General features: G+C 31.6%; 1 protein-coding gene across 6 annotated transcripts in view; it reads right to left on the bottom strand.

The window, feature by feature from the left end:
• The window catches only part of clu (clustered mitochondria protein homolog), a 152,105-nt gene that overhangs the window by 75,541 nt on the left and 57,482 nt on the right, over positions 1–19,082 (bottom strand). For all 6 annotated transcript variants that reach the window (XM_035371249.2, XM_035371247.2, XM_035371246.2 and 3 more), the window contains 5 exons: positions 13,167–13,245; positions 12,536–12,686; positions 11,596–11,824; positions 6,299–6,401; positions 405–525 (listed from right to left, as the gene is read on the bottom strand). In XM_035371249.2, coding sequence (XP_035227140.2) covers positions 405–525; positions 6,299–6,401; positions 11,596–11,824; positions 12,536–12,686; positions 13,167–13,245 — 683 coding nt within the window. The remainder of the gene's footprint in view (positions 1–404; positions 526–6,298; positions 6,402–11,595; positions 11,825–12,535; positions 12,687–13,166; positions 13,246–19,082) is intronic.

Raw genomic sequence — 19,082 nt, 5'->3', positions numbered from 1 at the left:
GTGTCATATTCTGAATGTTCCCCTGAATTTAGACTGTTGATATCCTTATTAAGGACAAATCTCCTTTTTCAAGTTTCTGGAAAACCTGAACACATCCTGTTACCAAAACGTAAAAAACTAATAGTTTGAGTAAATTTTTTAAAGATGGCTAAACTTTCAGAACAAGAATTGGCTAGCATATAATTTCAAATTTATAAACCTCAAGAATTCCTAAACTTGATGTTACACTAGTTAAAAAGAATATGGCTTCTACTTACGTTAAAAAAAAATTGCAATATGTTAAAAAAAAAAAAAGACTTTGTGAATACACTCATTTAGCTGTTCAATTACATTAGAAAAGAATTAAATCTTTACTCAGAAAATATACGAAATGAAAATGCACAATATATATAATCTGAACTTACCTGGAATTATAGACTGTGCTGTAACTCTGTAGCCACGGTAATCAATTACAACTGTACCAAGTGTGTATAATCCATCAATATCTACAGCATTATAAGCTCTAACGCCTTGAAGATCATTATTCTGGTTAAAATATAAAATTTTTAATTAAAAAGATGAAATGGCATTTTTACATATACTATAAACATTTAAATATTCGATTTTACAGCTGAATAACAAAAAATTAGTATGGAAAACAATATTAGAACATCTCAAAAATTTTGAACAAGCATCATTCTGAAAGTTGTTATCAGTGAGAGCAGTACTGTAATGAAAAATTATCTCATGATTCATATTTATACAAAATTCTAAATTTTCTAATTTGGAATATCATTTCTGAAGTCTGAAATCCAAAAGAAGTTACGAATTAAAAAACTAGGCCTTCAATACAGAACTCCAACAAAAAAATGAACACTTTTTAATCAAATTTTCATTAAAAAATATGATGAATTATCTTGAGTCATTCCTAAAATCTAATAACAACATAACTAAGTACAGTATAAAGTACAAGATCCAGACCTGTCGGGACTTCGGCGATTCCGGATATTAGATCATCATTTTAAATCTAGTAAGACAGCATATAGAAATTATAAATTTTAAAATATGAAATTGTGATTTCTGAAATAATGAAGCGTTTATAATATAAAGAGTATCAAAATTTACAAAAAAAAAAAAAAAATCAATATTTATTTCTTTACACTTTACAAAACATTTCTTTCAATACAAGTTGTTTAAGTAGCTTCGTTTTTTGTGCTAATACTTTCTTTTTAATTCTGTTAACAGACATAATTTCTTGTTCAGTCATAAAGTTCCATTACTCAAGTCCTGTAATTGCTGCATCAAGAATTCCAACTAACCTGTCTATCAAAATTTTTATGTTTTCAATAACCTCTCTGTCACTTTCTTCACTACTGCTAGTGGTATTTTCTGGATCTAGAACCATATTACAGATTTCGCCATCTGTTAACTGATTGATGATTGGGGTATTGTCATTGAAATGAAAAACTTCTGTCATATCATCTTCATTTATTACCGCTTCTCCACATTTCTTTACAAATTCCAATAACTGGAAAATTTCACCTTTAGTTTGTAATATCCGAAAACCTCCAAATTTGTGGATATCATCTTCACCATCCTTACCATCAAATACAGTAGCTGGCCATAACTTGTGCCAAGCATTTTTTAAAGTATCTGGAAACACATCCTGCCACGATTTTGCAATGCTCCACACAGCAAATTTTATGCTGAAATATTTCAAAAATTCTTGAATAGTCTTATCCTTTATTCAAGAAATTTAACATGGATTTTAAAAATGCTACTTTATATTTGAATTTCAGCACACGCACTGTTCTGATATCCATAAGCTGAATGATGGACATACAATTTGGAGGAGAGAATAATATGGACACATTACCTTTTACTAAAACTTGAAGTATGAGCCAAACATTTGTCTACAGTCAGGACAATTGTTACATCATCAGGTAAACCAACTGAATTCAAATGTTGCCGAGCCTAGGGTATGAAATTATTTTCAAACCAATCACTTATTAACGCTTGTGCAATCCATGTTCTTTTATTTTCACGATATAATAACAGAGAAAAAAACCTTTAGTACTTTAAATGCTCGAGGTTGTGTATTTTTTCCAACTGCGAAAAGTTTACACTTGTGCATTCCTGCAGCATTTGCACATGCTAAAATTGTTAGTATCGCTTTGGAATCTTTGACACTAGTTGGAGCCTTTTATGTAGAGGCAGCCAAGGTATTTCGCTGTACATATTGCCAGAAAACTAGATATTCATCTAGAAATGAATAGATAAGAATTCATCTGCAAGTAGTTCAGCTAAAATTTTTAATTGCCCTATACGATGGCGATTTTTAAATTTGGTTAATAAACCTGTTGAATATGTGCATTCAGTTTTTATGTTAATTTCTTCATGAATTATTTGGGCATGAATCATTAGCATTGTATCAGCTGACCCGTTCTAGTCATCACTTTGTCACAATCGCCACTTTTAGCATAATGAATAATTTTTCTGTTATTCAACGCAAGTGGAGTGTCAGAATCCTCAAAAAAATGAAAAAAGTTCCTTTATATGTTTTCTTATACCATATACATTTCCTTATGTCACATTATTTCCTCGTCAACACTGACTTTCCAATGCGCAATTTTGAGACGAATATACATTTATCCGCTTTTTGCGGGAATTCCTTTTTTTTTTTTTTTTTTTTTTAATAGACATTGAAGCAACCACCTCATCGAAACAGTTTGGGAGAAGTTTTACCCGATGATTGGAAACTGAGCATCATGTGTCCTATACATAAAAAAGAAGTCATTTTGGAATGTACCAATTAGAGGGGAATCAGTCTCTTTTGTGTTTTCTACAAACTATTTTCCAATATACTTTTTAGTAGACTAATAACTTATACAAAAAATATTGTAGGCGATTACCAATGTGGTTTCCGCAAAGGAAGATCTACAGCAGAACAATCTTTAACATTAGGCAAATTTTGGAAAAAACTAATGAATATGGCATTGCAACGCACAACCTTTTTGTTGATTTTAAGACTGCCTACGATTCAAAAAACAGAAAATATTTAATTGAAGCTATGAGAGAATTTGCAATACCTGAACTTATAAATTTGGTCACCATTCCTCCTCTTACTGAGACAAAATTTAGGGTTAAAATCCAGAATAATCTTTCTGAGCCTATTGTTGTTTCAAATAAGCTCAGACAGGGTGATGCACTGGCCTGCCTGCTTTTTAACCTTGCCTTCCAAAAAATCATAAAAGACTCCAACATTAATAGTCATAGAACTATCTTTAGCAAATCTGTTCAGATTTTTGAGTTTGCTGACGATAATGACATAGTCACACACACTCTCGGGTCACTTAGAGAGGCTTTTACATCTCTAGAGGCTGCAGCCAGCAAAATGCATCTAGCAATCAACCAAAATAAAACTAAACACATGCCACGTGGTAATAACAGCAATCCCTATTTTGAAATTGGGAATTACAAATTTGAAACTGTTAGCAAATTTAAATACTTAGAATCAGAAGTTAATACTCTCAATGATTTAATGCCCGAGACCCGTAGTAGAGTCAAAGATGCTAACCGATGTTTTTTCGATCTAAAAAAATATTTGAAGTCTAACTTCATTAGCAGAAAAAGGAAGATTTTAATTTACAAAAGCTTAATCAGACCCATTCTTACATACTCTGCTGAGACCTGGGCAATGACAGAAAAAGCTAAAAGTGTTATTTCTGTCTTTGAAAGAAAAATTTTTAGAAGTATTTTTGGTGGCATAAAATGTAACAATATCTGGAGAAGAACTAACTCTGAACTCTATAAATCCTTTAAAGAAATATATCTAGTAAAATATATACAGATTGAGAGAATTAAATGGGCAGGACACCTGTGCAGAATGGTTGAAAAATCAAGTAACTAAAAAGATCTTCTCGGCCAGACCATTCAGCACCCGAAAAAGAGGGAGACCTAAACTTAGGTAACTCAGCTGTTTGGAAACAGGCTTATGAACTTTAAAAATAACAAATTGGATGTCCGTGGCCAGGGATAGAAGAGCTTGGAATTCGATTCTGAGGAAGGCAAGGGCCCATCCTGGGCTATCTGGCCATTAAAGAAGAAGACATCGAAGCAGGCTTTTGCTTTGTGGATCCTGTTACAGCTCCATAATTAGAAACTCTTTTCGACAAAATCAAAAGTTCAAACTTCAATTTTCAGAAAATCGTTGTAATAAAAATAGACTGCAAAAAATATTAAGTTGGATCAAATCAAAAAGTTAAGAAACAGCGCAATCAGATATATTAATTGAAATTCCTTGGAATTAGTAAAGTGTAACTTTAGCCTAGCTTAACAGCATCCGCTATAAATTATTGGCTATGTATCATGAGATTGTCAACGAAAGAGAAGTTGTTCCACTAAATTCTGTCTTGCTTCTTAACACACACTGTTTAATTATTATACTAAAGTCCATTTCTTGCTTAAGGCTTATCAGAGTCCTGAAAAAATAAATTCCCACATATACTTAAAGCTTATCGAAAGCCAGCGCTAGATATCTTACCACCTGATGCAGTGTCTGGGGGGGGGTCCTAAATTCTGCTACCAAGTGCCCAAATTCTAAATTTTTGCTGCCCTTAAATTTTGGGTCCCAGTGCTCTCTCAAAATTCTAAAAATTTTGTCATCACTTAATTTTGTAATTTTGTTGTTCGGTTCTTCTCTAAATTAAAAAAATTTTTTCTTTCCTAAATTCTGCCGCCCGGTGTGGTGTGGCCATATGAGCTCTAGCTCCAGTTCTGGCTTTATGTGAATAACAAATAAGTTATTGCTACTTCAAATACACTAAATGTAATCTTTTTGTCTATGATTATCATTAACAAAATCTATTTTTAACATATGGAAAGAAAATCTTGTTATATTTTTCCTCATCAACATTTCTCAGCACATTTAACTTAAATCTGTAACCATCGCCAAGTGTAAATGTCAACATAAAAGGTTACCATGCACTTTATTATTCAATTACTAGTTTAAAAAAATTGTTTAGGCATCGCTGCATCAGTCATGTGTTGATAAACTTACAGTGATGAAAGCAAAGTATGGTAAATAATGATTCACCAGGTTGGAGTTAGGAATATAAAATATTAGTAGGTGTTAAATCAACAATGTTTCTATATACTAGACTGTTTCGGTTTGATATGTATGTATGCCAAGCAGATACTCAGTTACGAAGCCAAAACTACTCACACAAATTTATGCTCAAATGATTGTTTTTTCAATAACGAAGTATTTTGTGCCATATGTTTTATTATGGAGGGGGGAAATGCAATGTGTATGTAATGTGTAAAGCATTCAAAAAAAATTTCTAAAAAAAAAAAAAAAGGTTGTTAGTGATTTTGAGGTCCGGATTTTAGATCATTCCGAATATTGGACATCTGGATCTCAGACTTTGTACTCTATACAATTTTTCTGTGAGGCTTAAATTCAAAACACAAGCCTTGTAGATTAGGTTGATTATGTTAAAAATATACAAATATTTCAAACTCACCAAATATTAAAAATTGGTAAATATATATTGAACAATTATATATTTTAAACTCACCAAATATTTAGCAAATGTATATTGAACAATTGTATTTTAGTATAAATTAATTATAATCTATGGTATGTGAATCTGTTTTCACTATGAATCTAATTTATGGTGCATCATATCTTCCCACTTCCAATGCTTTTAATCTTCAATAATAATAATAAAACAGTATGTCTTTCAAGTAGATACTAAAAACTTTGTTGATTTGATCACAACATCATTCAGTTAATTCAATCTTCAATAAGAAAAGGCCATAGAAGGAGCTATTAATATAAATACCATTAAAGAAGAACGTTCCAGAATTTATTAGAATTATCTAAGTACTACTCTCACACTAACACCCAGAGGTACATGTCGTTTTGTCCAGTTGGTTTAAATACCTGCTTTTTTCATTGCAGAGATAAGAATGCATGCTAAAATTAACAGACTATTAGAATTCTGACACAAGCATTATCTATTATCATCAACGAATATGTTAACAATATGTTGCTTTTACAGTGTTCCTTAAATGTATTTCCTATTATTGCATCCATTGTCTAATTCTAAAACCATGTAGCATAAGCATCATTTCAGTAAAATATTGGAATATTCAATGAAGCCCCTATTAACTAGTTATTAGCACCTCCAGAGTAGCATAACACAAAATTTAGGGACTACTGCATTGCATCAATAAGATTATCAGGATGGATACTTATGACCTTAGAAACATGAAGAACCTAATAAAAAATAAAACTTTAAAGTCATATACTCACTGGTGCTGAAAATGCAGCAGCATCCCCTCCTACTTCTTTGTAATGATCACGAACATCAAATCCCAGACTAAAGAAGATGTTATTCCAAATAAACATCTGCATCCTGCAAAATGAATAGTTAATTATTATTATGACAGACATTAAAAACTTAAAATATTAGCTAATTCACATAATACCAACTACATTTTTCTTAGTATTTAATGAAGACTTCCCATCCATTCCTACCCTAGGATTATGCAGTTTTTATGACACTCATTGAGGCCTCTGGTTCAGGAAGAAAGCATTTATGAACTTCTGCCAGACAGGCAATATGGCAGTCAATCACAATTCAACCATTTTTATTCCTATTCTTTATGATATTAAGAAAGCCTACCAACTGATGTTAAGAGACCTATCTAAGGATGTTAAAGCATACCAAACTTGACTGAGTAATGCAGACAGGTTATGGATGGGTGTTTATTGCACTTTTAAAATATGGCTCCGTTTTGTTAAACTTTCTCCTCCCACCTAATATAGAGATGAAATGAGATGAGATAGGTTTGACTTCAAAGCTACTTTTAGCAGAAGATAGCATAATATTAATATTCCCTTCCCTGTAAATGTCTACAAAGTTTCAAAATTGAATTCAATACAAGATTCCAAATCAAAACACTATCATAGTTTAGCCTTTTAGAAATATCCCTCTTAATGCTAAACATATCTAAACGCATGCACAGAACTTTTGGATGATTTCATAAAAATCAGAAACATTTAAATATCCCTAAAGAAGTTTTCTGAATTCCTGATAAATTCTCCAAACTATGTTATTCCTGTTAGTCACAGGGGAATGAGTAAAAATTATGTAGACTCAAAATAAAAGACTTCAAAAGCACACTTTGAAACAGTGGCTGCTTTAAAAGCTGTAGCAAATGACATACAGTTTTTGTTCGAATAAATCTCATGTAACTCATAAATGTCCTTTGCCATTAACCGAAAAAAGAAATTCATTAAAAACATAGAGAATGTGTTACATCTGTCTAAAAATAAATCAAAATTTTGTTGGGAAAAGGACCAGCGGTGCAAAATATGTAAAAGCTCACAATTATTTAATATGTGATAAGGCTGAACCAACAAATAATTCAGCTGTATCAAATAGTAAAGAAACGGACAACAATTTATCTATGTTATAGTTATTGCATTGCTTCAGAAGTAAAAGGGAATCTGTAAACAAAACCAAGAGAGCAGGAATATCGTTCCTAGTTTTATTACAAACATTCAGTGCTATAGTAAAAACAAAAAACGTGAAATGATGAGAGTGTTAATATGAAGGCTACCAGATGTGAAATATTTGAAATATATGGGTTTGGTACTGAGCGTAAACCTAAACAGCAGTATAATATAGTTCAACTTGATTTGCAGAATAGAATCAATCTTACTAAAAAACTCAGCACAGAAGCAGTGGTTATCGACGCGATTACACATAACCACATTGAAGTTCCCTCAAAGTGGGTCAGAGAAACATAGCTTTAAGGGAATTGGCCGATATTGGAAATACGGGTACTTGCATATTATCGCAACCAGGTTGGCGCAATTTGTAAGTTTGAATAAAAAAAGTATGAATAGAAAGAAAATGTACATTTATTAATTACAGATAATTTTTAATACAGTTTTTTATATTATTTTGTTTTAAAATATAAAATAGCAATTAAACCCTTCCGGTTTCGAATTTGAATAAGTTGCAGAATTACTTTTTTGGCGGAAATCTTTTGGCTATTGCTTTTAGCACTGATTGAAAACCGTCTTCACCATTAACAGCTTGAGCTTGGCGCCATATAAATTCGATAAGGTATGAGTCAAGATGATGACGGGCTGTTCCACTCTGTTTTTTTTTGCGCCATTTGGCTGAGCCCCACATGCGCTCTACATGTTGTGTGTGAACGCCCGTGTTGGGATCCACAAAGTTATATTTGTGATTAACAGTTCCGTGCAGAAATCCAGCATTTTCGAACTCACTTGTATTGTATCCTTTCCAGCAATCCGAATAAATGATGCTTCCTTCCTTGATATTTTCGCAAATTTTTTCCATGAGGGTAACGGCGCTTCTGTTAGGTATAGTAACCAAAAAAGTCTCTTTCTTTTCTCGGCAAATTCCGCCGAAAACCCATTGCTGTGGTAGTACATGCCCAGTGTTATTTTTTCTTTTTACAAATAAACTTTCGTCTAAACACGTAGGGTTGCCGTAAGTAGGGTCGCCAAATTTGGCGATTTATGCAAATTTTGGCCTGGTTGCGTTAATACGTAAGTACCGAAATACGAAAGAGATGCATATGTTGATCAGCTCAGATTACATTTAGAATATTTTATATGAAAGAAACATAGGATTAGGAAAATGGTTAGTTATTACGGATAGTTTGTTTGGGTTTGTCATCCACGGTAAGAAAATGGAATTGGGCAATCATGTAAATTATCATTATGATAAGACTTTGGTAAACCATATCTCTGAGAAGAAAGAAACAGATTTTCAGAGAGTTAGGTTATGAAGTTGCAGAAAGAGGTTGCTTAAATAACAAGGCATGATCTGCATCTGTACTTTCGTTACAAAGAAATAATTAATAAGCAGTTAAGGGACGGTATTCTTAAGCAAGTTGCATTTCATGGAGATGATAGAGAAATTGGATATTTTATGCCTCATCATGCTGTAGTACATGAATCAAAAGAAATTATGAAAGTTAGGATTGTGTATGATGACACCATCAAAAATTAGAGATGGACAGTTGCTTAATAATTGTTTACATTGTGATCCTAACCTTAAACCAGATTTGCTCAGGATTATTTTAAGATTTCGTTATCACCCGATTGTGTTTTGTGCTGATATTCAAACAGCATTTTTAGAGATTGGCATAACAGAGGAAAATCGAAAATTTTTGCAGTTTTTATGGAGAAATGAGGGGGGAACCGAACTTGATTTCAATGGTAGTGATATCAGATTTTTATGAATGGCACGTGTTCCATTTGGTGTCAAATGCAGTCTTTTTATTTTGACAGCAACTGCATGACTCTATTTGAAAATATATGAAAATTCACACAATTAAGCTTGTTCTGTTTTTGAAAGACATTTAAGTTGACGACTTAATAAAAGGCGCATCAACTGTTAAAGAAGCAGTATCTCACACAAGAAACACTAAATTCATATTGAGTGAAGCAAGCATGAATTTACGGCAATGGTCTTCGAATTCAGCGATCCTTAATGAAAGATGGAAGGAAGCTCAAATGGAATGTCAGATGCCTTCAAATCAAACAGATATACCATTGAAGGTATTACGATTAATTTGGGACAATGATAAGGATACTCTGAAGATAAATCTGAATCAATTTACAAAATTTAAATATGCAACACTAACAAAACATATAGTTCTAAGTGCACGTGGCATGTTATTTGATCCATTAGGTTTAATTACACAACTGAGTGGTAGAATTAAATTGATAGTGCAGACTCTTTGAGAAAAAGGGCTTAAAATGGGATGAAAATATTCCAGCAGAATTGGAATCTATGTTTCAGGAATAGTGGAATGAAGTAACCGAGCTTGACAAGCTTGTCATACGTCGACTATATTTTGATGAGCTGGAGATTCAGCAGCTGGAAGTATATATATTTTCTGACACAAACCCAAAAGCTTATGGTGCAGTCGCATATTTCAAGATTAGATACTATGACAAATGTAGGGCAAGTTTCATAATGTCATCCAGCTCCACTGAATAAAATAATCTCGCCGCGATTAAAACTATTAGGAAAATTTATTTCCGCACATTTGTCTCCTTATATGGGATCCATGTTTTCTTCTTTGAAAGAAAGTGACATTTTTCATGTGGACAGATTCCACGATATGTCTATATTGGATTAGAAGCGTTGCAAATGATTATAAAAGCAACTTGTCTGCAACAGAGTGTTGGAAATCAAAGAAAAGACGAATCCATCGAATTGGAATTTTTGCAATGGAAAATTGAATCCAGCAGATACACTTACTAAGGAAGAAAGTGCACGTTCCTTAATTAATTGTGAAACATGGTGGAGAGGCCCCTCGTGGCTAATAGAAGTTGATGTTCATAACAGTGAAGAAATACCAATTGCTGAAAAGGGCATTCAAGATACTGCTCCATTACTAGCGGACAGACTTCAAAAAGTGAATCCCTTTGAAATCCCAAGTATTGAGTTTGCTGGACCTTTGTTTATGAAAGGTGGAGACAAGGTTTACATCTGTTTGTTTACTTGTGCAATCACATGTGCAGTTCATCCTTGAAATTGTTTCTAGCCTAATGTTATATCATTTGGAACTTGGAAAGATTGATGAATGATTGTTTTCATGATTTTTCAGGTATCTATTTAGTATTTCTTTTGGTAACTGAAATTTGTTACTTGTGTTAGTTAATACTTGAAGGTAATTGTTTTCTTTCTATTTACATTTAGGTTGTGGTAGTTAGTAAGATAAAATATATAGTAATAGCTAATATGATGAAAATGGGTTTTATATACAATGTATTCACGTTATGTTGTATGCTACAAAATTTTGTAAGAGTGTAAGATGTACTATTTTATTGTAAGATCTTGAATTTATGATAAATACCTTTATCGTGGGCTGGAGGATGTTCCAACTAAAATTCCCTACCAAGATAAACTGCTGTCGGCTTTTCCCACGACAGGAGAAAAATACAGTTAGAACAGAATAGAACAATGATATGAAGAGATGTATAGATTGATCCAGCACTGTACCGCATAAGATATTTAATATTTGTTTGAATCATGCTTGTTAATGTTTTCAATAAATGATCACAAGGCACCTATTGTAAAATGAAATGACTCAACACTTCAAAACAAAGAGACTACAGACAGTAATTGCATTTGTACTACATGCAGAAACCAGAACTGCATTGCTTAGTCTTCAAATCCACAACAGAAGTTAGGGACTGGTCAAAATTATTGAGGATATGAAAAACCACATTTTTTTAACCCACAAAGATACAGAACGTGAACACAATTAAAAATGCATTTAACATTACTTATCTATTCTTAATAAACTCTTATTTAAAGATTTAAAAGTATAATTCCAAAAATATGCTATCATTTAACAGTATTCTGAAGGATTTGAGTCAAAATTACAAAACAGTCAAGGAAATAATACACAATTTTATTAATAAATATTTTCAGAAAAATTGTATTTTCTAAAACTGAATAATAATTTCACACAGAATGATTTTAAAATAATTCAAACAGAAATAATTCAGCTATACCACAACAACAAATGAAACAAAATGTAAATTACTTTGTCTCTTCTCCAGGATTTAAAGCCATCACATTTCCATCAACAACTGCCATTGCTCCCCGTGTTGCAGCTGTTACAAAGTCACTATGCACTTTGAAAATAGCTCTTTCACGGATAAGTCTTTCAGGCAAGGTTTTTCTAGGCAGCTCCCTAGTAGTTTGAAGTTCTTCATTCCAATCTCTTGTTTGACCAGGAATATGTTCTTCATAGCCCAGTTTTGAAGAAAAAGCTGATGACAAAAGGTAAAAGTTTGTGTTCTACGATTACATACTTTTTAATACACTTTTCCATGCAAAAGTTATTTGACTAAACATCATATAAAAGTTTAAAAACAGATAACTAATTAAAACAGGCTTCTACAGAAACTAGGCTTATATATTTACAAGAAGGAATTTCTAATCACTACAAAAATTTTAACAAATGAAATTAATGGTTTTAACTAGTTTATATTAAAAATTCCTTTAACATATTTGATGAATTATAAAACAGTAAGAATCCTCATATGAGGGAATAAATATATTACTTCTTAATTATGAAAAAAGGATATGCTATTGTAAATTCAAATTATTACAAAAAAAAAGATTATTAGTTGACCAGATATTTATCATTTATAGTAGACTGTGAATTTTAATATTTCATTTGAAGATTTTAATTCAAATAACACAAATTATATAATAAAATTTTAATCAATAAATTTTCAATATGCACAGCACAATGCAAATTTTTTTAAACATCCATTTATATTACTGTAATATTTTAAAATTTAATAAGAAAATAAAATTTATTCTTCCAGATGGCAGATAATACTTCATGTTCAGTGAGAAAAATGGTAAGCATAAATTATACCAAGTCAACTTTTAAATAATAATGTTTTTAAAAAAATTAAGTTACATTTAGAATATTTCTTATACAGAAAACTTAAAACATAATTAATTCTTACCATCTTCAGCTCGTATTGAGTCAATAGAATGCTCTAAATTAGGTGCTGTCCAGGTATACACTTGATAAGGAGTTGCAACACGCTCAAAAGGATGACGCTGAGTACGTTTCTTTTGAATAATACTAAAATTTCTTTTAAACATTGGACTGACCTGTAAGTTTGCCATTATTTTTTTAATTACAGTAATATTTTTTTAACTTCTACAACAGTAATAATTTGTACTTATTAGAATTAGTTCACACATTCACTTAACAGTGAAAGAAATTTTTCAACACTCATTCATACGGTTTATTGAAAAATACAAGAATTAATTGTTAAAAAGCAGTATATTTCAATAACTATATATTTTGTAGCAATTTTATTTTATTTACAACTTACGTTCTCAAAAGAGAGAAAAAAATTGGTATAGTTATGTATGGGGTAGGAAAATTCTGTAAAGTAATATGGAACACTAGTAATAGCAGTGTTTTAACACTAATATTATATAAAAATAAATTACGACACTGGCATTTTGGCCTTGCAAGAAAATTATTTTTTAATTAATTGAAAAATATTTTGATATAAAAAGTATAGGAGAGAGTAAAGAAAGAAATTAAAACTAAATTTAATTTTCTCAAAAAAATCAACTTACCTGACCAAGCAGATCTGCAAGAGAATGAAAAATAAGCTTAGGATTGGCAGGTTTTGGATTGAATTCTTCATCTGTAGTTCTGATCATGAAAAATAAATTACCTCATGAATAATCTTCTGCAAACATATAACTACATATACATGTATATTTAAAAGAAGGTTATTTTGTAAAACTTTTAAAATAAAAGTGAAGAGTTTTCTAAGTAAAGAGGTTTATACTTATGTTACACATAAAAAAAAAATCATGAAAATGTAAGTAGCCCTATGCAATTAGTTCATTTGTTAGGATTTGAATGTAACACTACCAGAGTTCAGAGGTCTTTATTAACAGTTTGAGTTTACACTGCAAAGAAATAAAATAATCAAAGAAATAAAATAATCAAGTCTCATTTACCTTTTGAAATTAGCCAATATAAATATTTCAGAAAAGATCTGTTACAGAAAAAATAGAATTGCTTGCTGTACATAAAATTGATTTCAAGGGCAATTTAGACACACAAAACTATAACTAAATGATACATTTACATTTTTATTAATTTCACTTTTAAAAAAGAAGAAGAAAAAAAAAAAAAAAAAAAAAGAATTTAATAAAATTAAATTTTTTTAAATCTCTCTCTCTCTCTATATATATAATATATATAATATATATATATATATATATATATAATATATATATATATATATATATATATAGTATATGATATACAACATATCCATAAAAGTTTTCTTTTGTGACTTTATTTTTGCAACCATTGATCATAAACATTCCAGTAACAAAAATGTTTTAAATAACATAAATATTCATAATATGGTATTTTAAACTTAAACAATCATTTTTGTAAAAATTATGAAAATTTATTTAACAGTTTTCAGGTCCAACAGTTACAATAAGTAAATTTTTTAATTCATTCTAAAAAAAGAAAGAAATTTGATTCACACACAACAAGATATTTAATTTGAATATTTCATTTAAAAATAGGTACTTTAGAGACAAAAAGTAATTGCTATTACTTTTTTCGAGGGGTTTATTAAAATTATTCAAGGTTGATCTCTTCCCCATTTAATGACATATAGTGATAATCTTTGTTAATTTACTAGTATGTGTAATTTATAATTTTTTTAAGTTAAAATTTTGTTGCATTTGGCATGCCAATATCATTTTCACACAATTTTTAAGTTTTCGAAGGTTAGAAATACGTTAAAGTATTCATATGCAATTTTAATGCTTCAGAATCATAATCTAATTAAGATAAAAAATACCTTGGACAAAACATATCTTTCATTTTTAATGTATAAAGATAATGTTTCAAGTTGGCAGCATTCCAATACTTGAAAACTGTCAATGCTTTCTAGAAATACGAGTTCTGTAAAATCCAGCAAATAAGATATACTTTCTGAAAAAATGTGCATTGATCAAAACATTTCGTAATGGCTTACCTGTCGATAGTTGTTGCTTAACCTATCAATATCAGAAACCTTTTCCTAAATTGATATTTCATTTTAATCACATTCATGTTTAAACAGTTCACTGTTCAAATTTGTGTTGTGACCAGGGCTGTGGAGCTGGTAGGGAAAATGACCAACTCTGATTCCGACTCCTGGAATTTTAGACTCCGATTCCTTCATATATATGTAAACATATACACATGGGTTACAGGTTATTTTTTTTTTTATATAAAAGAAGTAATAGATGCTAGAGAAAAAAATATGGCATAGCAAATTATTTATATTAATTAGCATTTATTATGAAATGGAAAAACTGGCATTAGAAATTTCTAAGAAACAGAATAGCTTCGGCAAGATCTTTGATAAAGGACCATCGATCCAATTTGATGAACTTCAGAGCTGAGAAGAGCCTTTCTACACTGACTTGAGTAGGAGGAAGAGCTGTTACTGTTAGGGCTACTTTTAACTTTTCAGGCTAGATTTTTATAAGTCCTAAAAAAGGTGTTTTGCACAAGCAATCATGTTTCTCCATTTCTTCAAATGCCGCATAGAAATTTTGTTTGTATTTTTTCATTTTTACATCATCTCTTGGTTCTTTATTTTCATTTGCTTTGCCTAAACCTTTTCAGTATTATCCGAATATTTCTCAAAATCAAATTCATCACTGGAAGAAGATGACAGAGACTCAGTTGCAATGTCTGCATTTTGACTATTCTCATTTGAATACTCCAATCATTTTGAGAATAATTTCATTCTTAAAGAAAGTTCACAGATTCTTATGAATTCTCATAGATTCTAATGAAAGTTCATTCTTTGCCTTTTTAATCTGTTTGTCATCAAACAAAATTTTCTGTTTTAGATCTACACATATTGAACCTAGCAAGATCTAGTTGTCTAGCAAACTAGTTTCTCTTTTCTTCATTGAAGAAGTAATTCCTTCTGTAATAAACCCTTCATTTCAGAAAGAACAAACATCCCATTCTTCCATTCTCGCCTCCTGTTAAAACTTCAGATTGTAGCTTTTTTGTGGCTTTATACAGTGTAGAAAGAAGAGTTTCTAATTCTGCAAGATCATTCCACAGTCTTTCTGTTAGTGGAACATTATTGTTATCTACATCTTCTAAAGAAGTTCTTAATTCTAACAACCTTTATATCATCAAACACGTACCTCCCCAACACGTTGCTTGATCAATTAATTGCTCCTTTTCGTTCTCACTTCCTAAGAATGGCATCAATTTTGGGAGTTCTTGCTGCTATTGCTGCTTACTTAAATTGTAACTTAAATTGTTAACCCCTTCGCGCCGACTGTCACGTATACGTGCCAGCAACGAACACACTTATCTACCGGCCGACACGCAGGCATGCCAGAGCATTGTTGCGTTTTCTACCGAATGTCACGTATTTGTGCCAGTACCTTGGAACGTTTTTCAAACTATAATTTCTGCCACAAGATGGCACTGTATGCCCATATAGTTTCAGATATATGTACATTAGACATTCTACTCGAAATGAGAGAAGCATGACTCACATACACGTATTTTTGTTTATATAAACAAACAGGGAACAAAATGTTTCCGAATGGCGTGATTTATGATGCCTCTTTAAATCGCACTTTATTCGCAAGTGGTAGTTGTTTATTGTAGGTAGAAGTTTTATATGCGCTAAAGCGTTGAGTATTTCGGTTTACAGTTCAGTTTTTATAAAATAATTAGATCTTAATTCAGAAGTCAAACAACAAAAATCAGCGTTATACCTACAAAATTTTCACAGGACTAGTTTCGATGGTTTTACCGAACCATCATCTTCAGCTGCAAAACCGCAAATGAACAAGATAGGAAATAATGATTAGATAAGATAAGAAAGCCTGGACAAGAATAAGCAAGTGGCGCCATCTGTTGGCGAAACCAGAACTAAAACATAATTTCTCTAAAAGCCGAAGGCAAATTTGGATTGGAATTAGGATCGTTAACTAGAACAGAAAGATTTTTATGAATGTGAAATGCCTCTAGAAAATCCAGTTCTCCAATGGAAGATGTTTTTTGAATAATTTTGGCAGCAGAAAAATTGAAAGTGTGATTTTCGGACCAACAATGTTGAGCAACAGAAGACTTCTGTGTTTCCTTTTTTCTAACATATGCCTCATGTTCTTTGATGCGAAATTTTAAGGCTCTCTTAGTTTGGCCAATGTAAATTAAACCACACTGGCAAGGAATCCTATAAATACCCCAGGAATTCATATCCGGAATGGGGTCCTTGAGTATAGAAGTTGGAATTTTATTGATGGGAGAATAAACAACCCGAAAGTTAAATTTCTGCAAAATATGTGCAACTTTATAGCTAATTGATGGAAAGAAGGGAATGACAACGGAATTTTTATAATCTCCTAAAATAAGAGTGTGGCTTTTAGTGTGTTCAGATGAGAATTTTTTAACTGCTTGATTAATAATGTTGGGTGAAAAGCCCCTGTCAATAGCTATTGCTTTTAAATAATTTAGTTCATCATCAAGGGCTAGTTTGGAGGAGCAAACTTGAAGAGCACGGAAAACATAGGAATAAAATGAAGCTAACTTTTGTTTAGTCGGATGACATGATTTAAAGTGTGGTGGAAGGCAAACCGATGAAGGTTTACGGTAAACTGTAGTACTGAAGTTGGATGTGTTACGTGTGACCAGAATGTCGAGAAACGGAAGAGAATTGCAAGTCTCAAGTTCAAAAGTGAACTGAATAGCAGGATCAATAGAATTCATTGTTGAAAGAACTTTATTTAAATCATCTTTATTCCTTCAAACAGGGTAAAAGTATCGTCTACGTAGCGGAACCATGCCGGGAAGTTTAAAGTTTCAAACAATTTTGATTCATAATAATGCATGTAGATATCAGCCAGGATGGGACTGAGGGGGCTTCCCATGGCTAATCCCTCAGTTTGTTTGTAATATTTATTTTGGAAAACAAAATGTGTTTGTTTCAAACAGAGTTGAGTGAGAGAAATTAGCTCCTCAATTTCAACGCAAGAGAAATGAAATTCGCGAAGTCTGGTTTCTAGACATCTTAATGCACCCTCCACTGGGACATTGGTGAATAATGATTTTACATCAAAAGAAACCATGAGTAAATTACTAGGAGAAATGTTTTTAACCTTTTTTACAAACTCTATTGAATTTTTTATGGTGTAAATGTTATTGTCTAATAGACTGGAAAATCTAGAAACCAAATATTTAGCTAAAGGATACGAGGCAGTACCTAAATTTGATACAATAGGGCGGAAAGGAAGACCACTTTTATGAATTTTGGGAAGAGCATATAATCTGGCACAATTCGCAACAGATTTGCGGTTTTGCAGCTGAAGATGATGGTTCGGTAAAACCATCGAAACTAGTCCTGTGAAAATTTTGTAGGTATAACGCTGATTTTCGTTGTTTGACTTCTGAATTAGTATTTATTCGGCGTGTTATTGTGTCTTAATTATAGAAGCCCCAAACAGGCTTACATTTTGCTTTCTTTTTCGCACGTGGTGTGGCCGCCATTTTGTGATTGTAGGAGTTTCGGTGAGTACATTTTTGCAATTTTCAAGTTATGTTTATGTTTTGTACATTTGGATATTGTGCTTTGCTTGTCTGATTTCATGCATTTTGCTTACAAATGTTTTCTTTTCTATTCATTTCAGTGAGGGATTTTTCTGCTGTTTTGTGTGTACTTTATTATTGCTCAGTTAATTTAATTTGATTTTCTGCATTGTTTATCATGCTTTCATCCGTTAATCGTTTCACTAAATTACGCCTGAAACGGCAAAAATTCCTGAATAATCTTGACTTTTTACTTAAATGTAAATGTAGAAAATTTATCCCCAATTTTATTCAAATCAAATCTAATCAAAAACCTTCAAGTCGCGTTTCAAGAATTCTGTTAAATTGCAAGCTTGCCTTACTTCGGTCCGTGATAAGGGATACACGTCAACAATTGTCCAAAATTGAACATGAACTCTATAAGCTTCATCTGGAACTCGCTAAATCATATCCAAAATTCATTGCCCTTGAACAAAAGTCTTGGTCTAGAACGGAGAATGCAGTTAACCGTCATAAAAACACCCTTGCAGTTAAATTCAAAAAACTTCTTTTACAGTCTTCCAGTTCAAGTAGTTCAAAAAATCTTCCCATTGTAAACATCAAGCCAATAGTTAATATTTCTAATGTTAGTCTTTCAGAAGAACAAGAGAGAATTCTAAATTATAATTTTAACTTCTCACAAACCTGTAAACCCTCGATTCCAAAGATTTTGGCTCCTATCGAAAAAGCTTTCAAGTTCAGTAAAGTTTCAGATTCACAGAAAGAAATGATTAGGCATCTTATTGCTCATAATGTGAAATTCAATAATAAACCTTTGAAACCAAATCTAACTGCGAGAGAAAGAGCTACAATGCATGAAATTCATTCTAACCCGGATATTATCATTTCAAAGGCCGACAAAGGCGGCC

The sequence above is a fragment of the Stegodyphus dumicola genome, chromosome 4, assembly GCF_044657685.1.
Source record: "Stegodyphus dumicola isolate Sdum_Otavi_A_Nest chromosome 4, ASM4465768v1".
NCBI classification, from domain to species: Eukaryota; Metazoa; Arthropoda; class Arachnida; order Araneae; family Eresidae; genus Stegodyphus; species Stegodyphus dumicola.
This window is presented reverse-complemented; position numbering and strand designations above follow the sequence as displayed.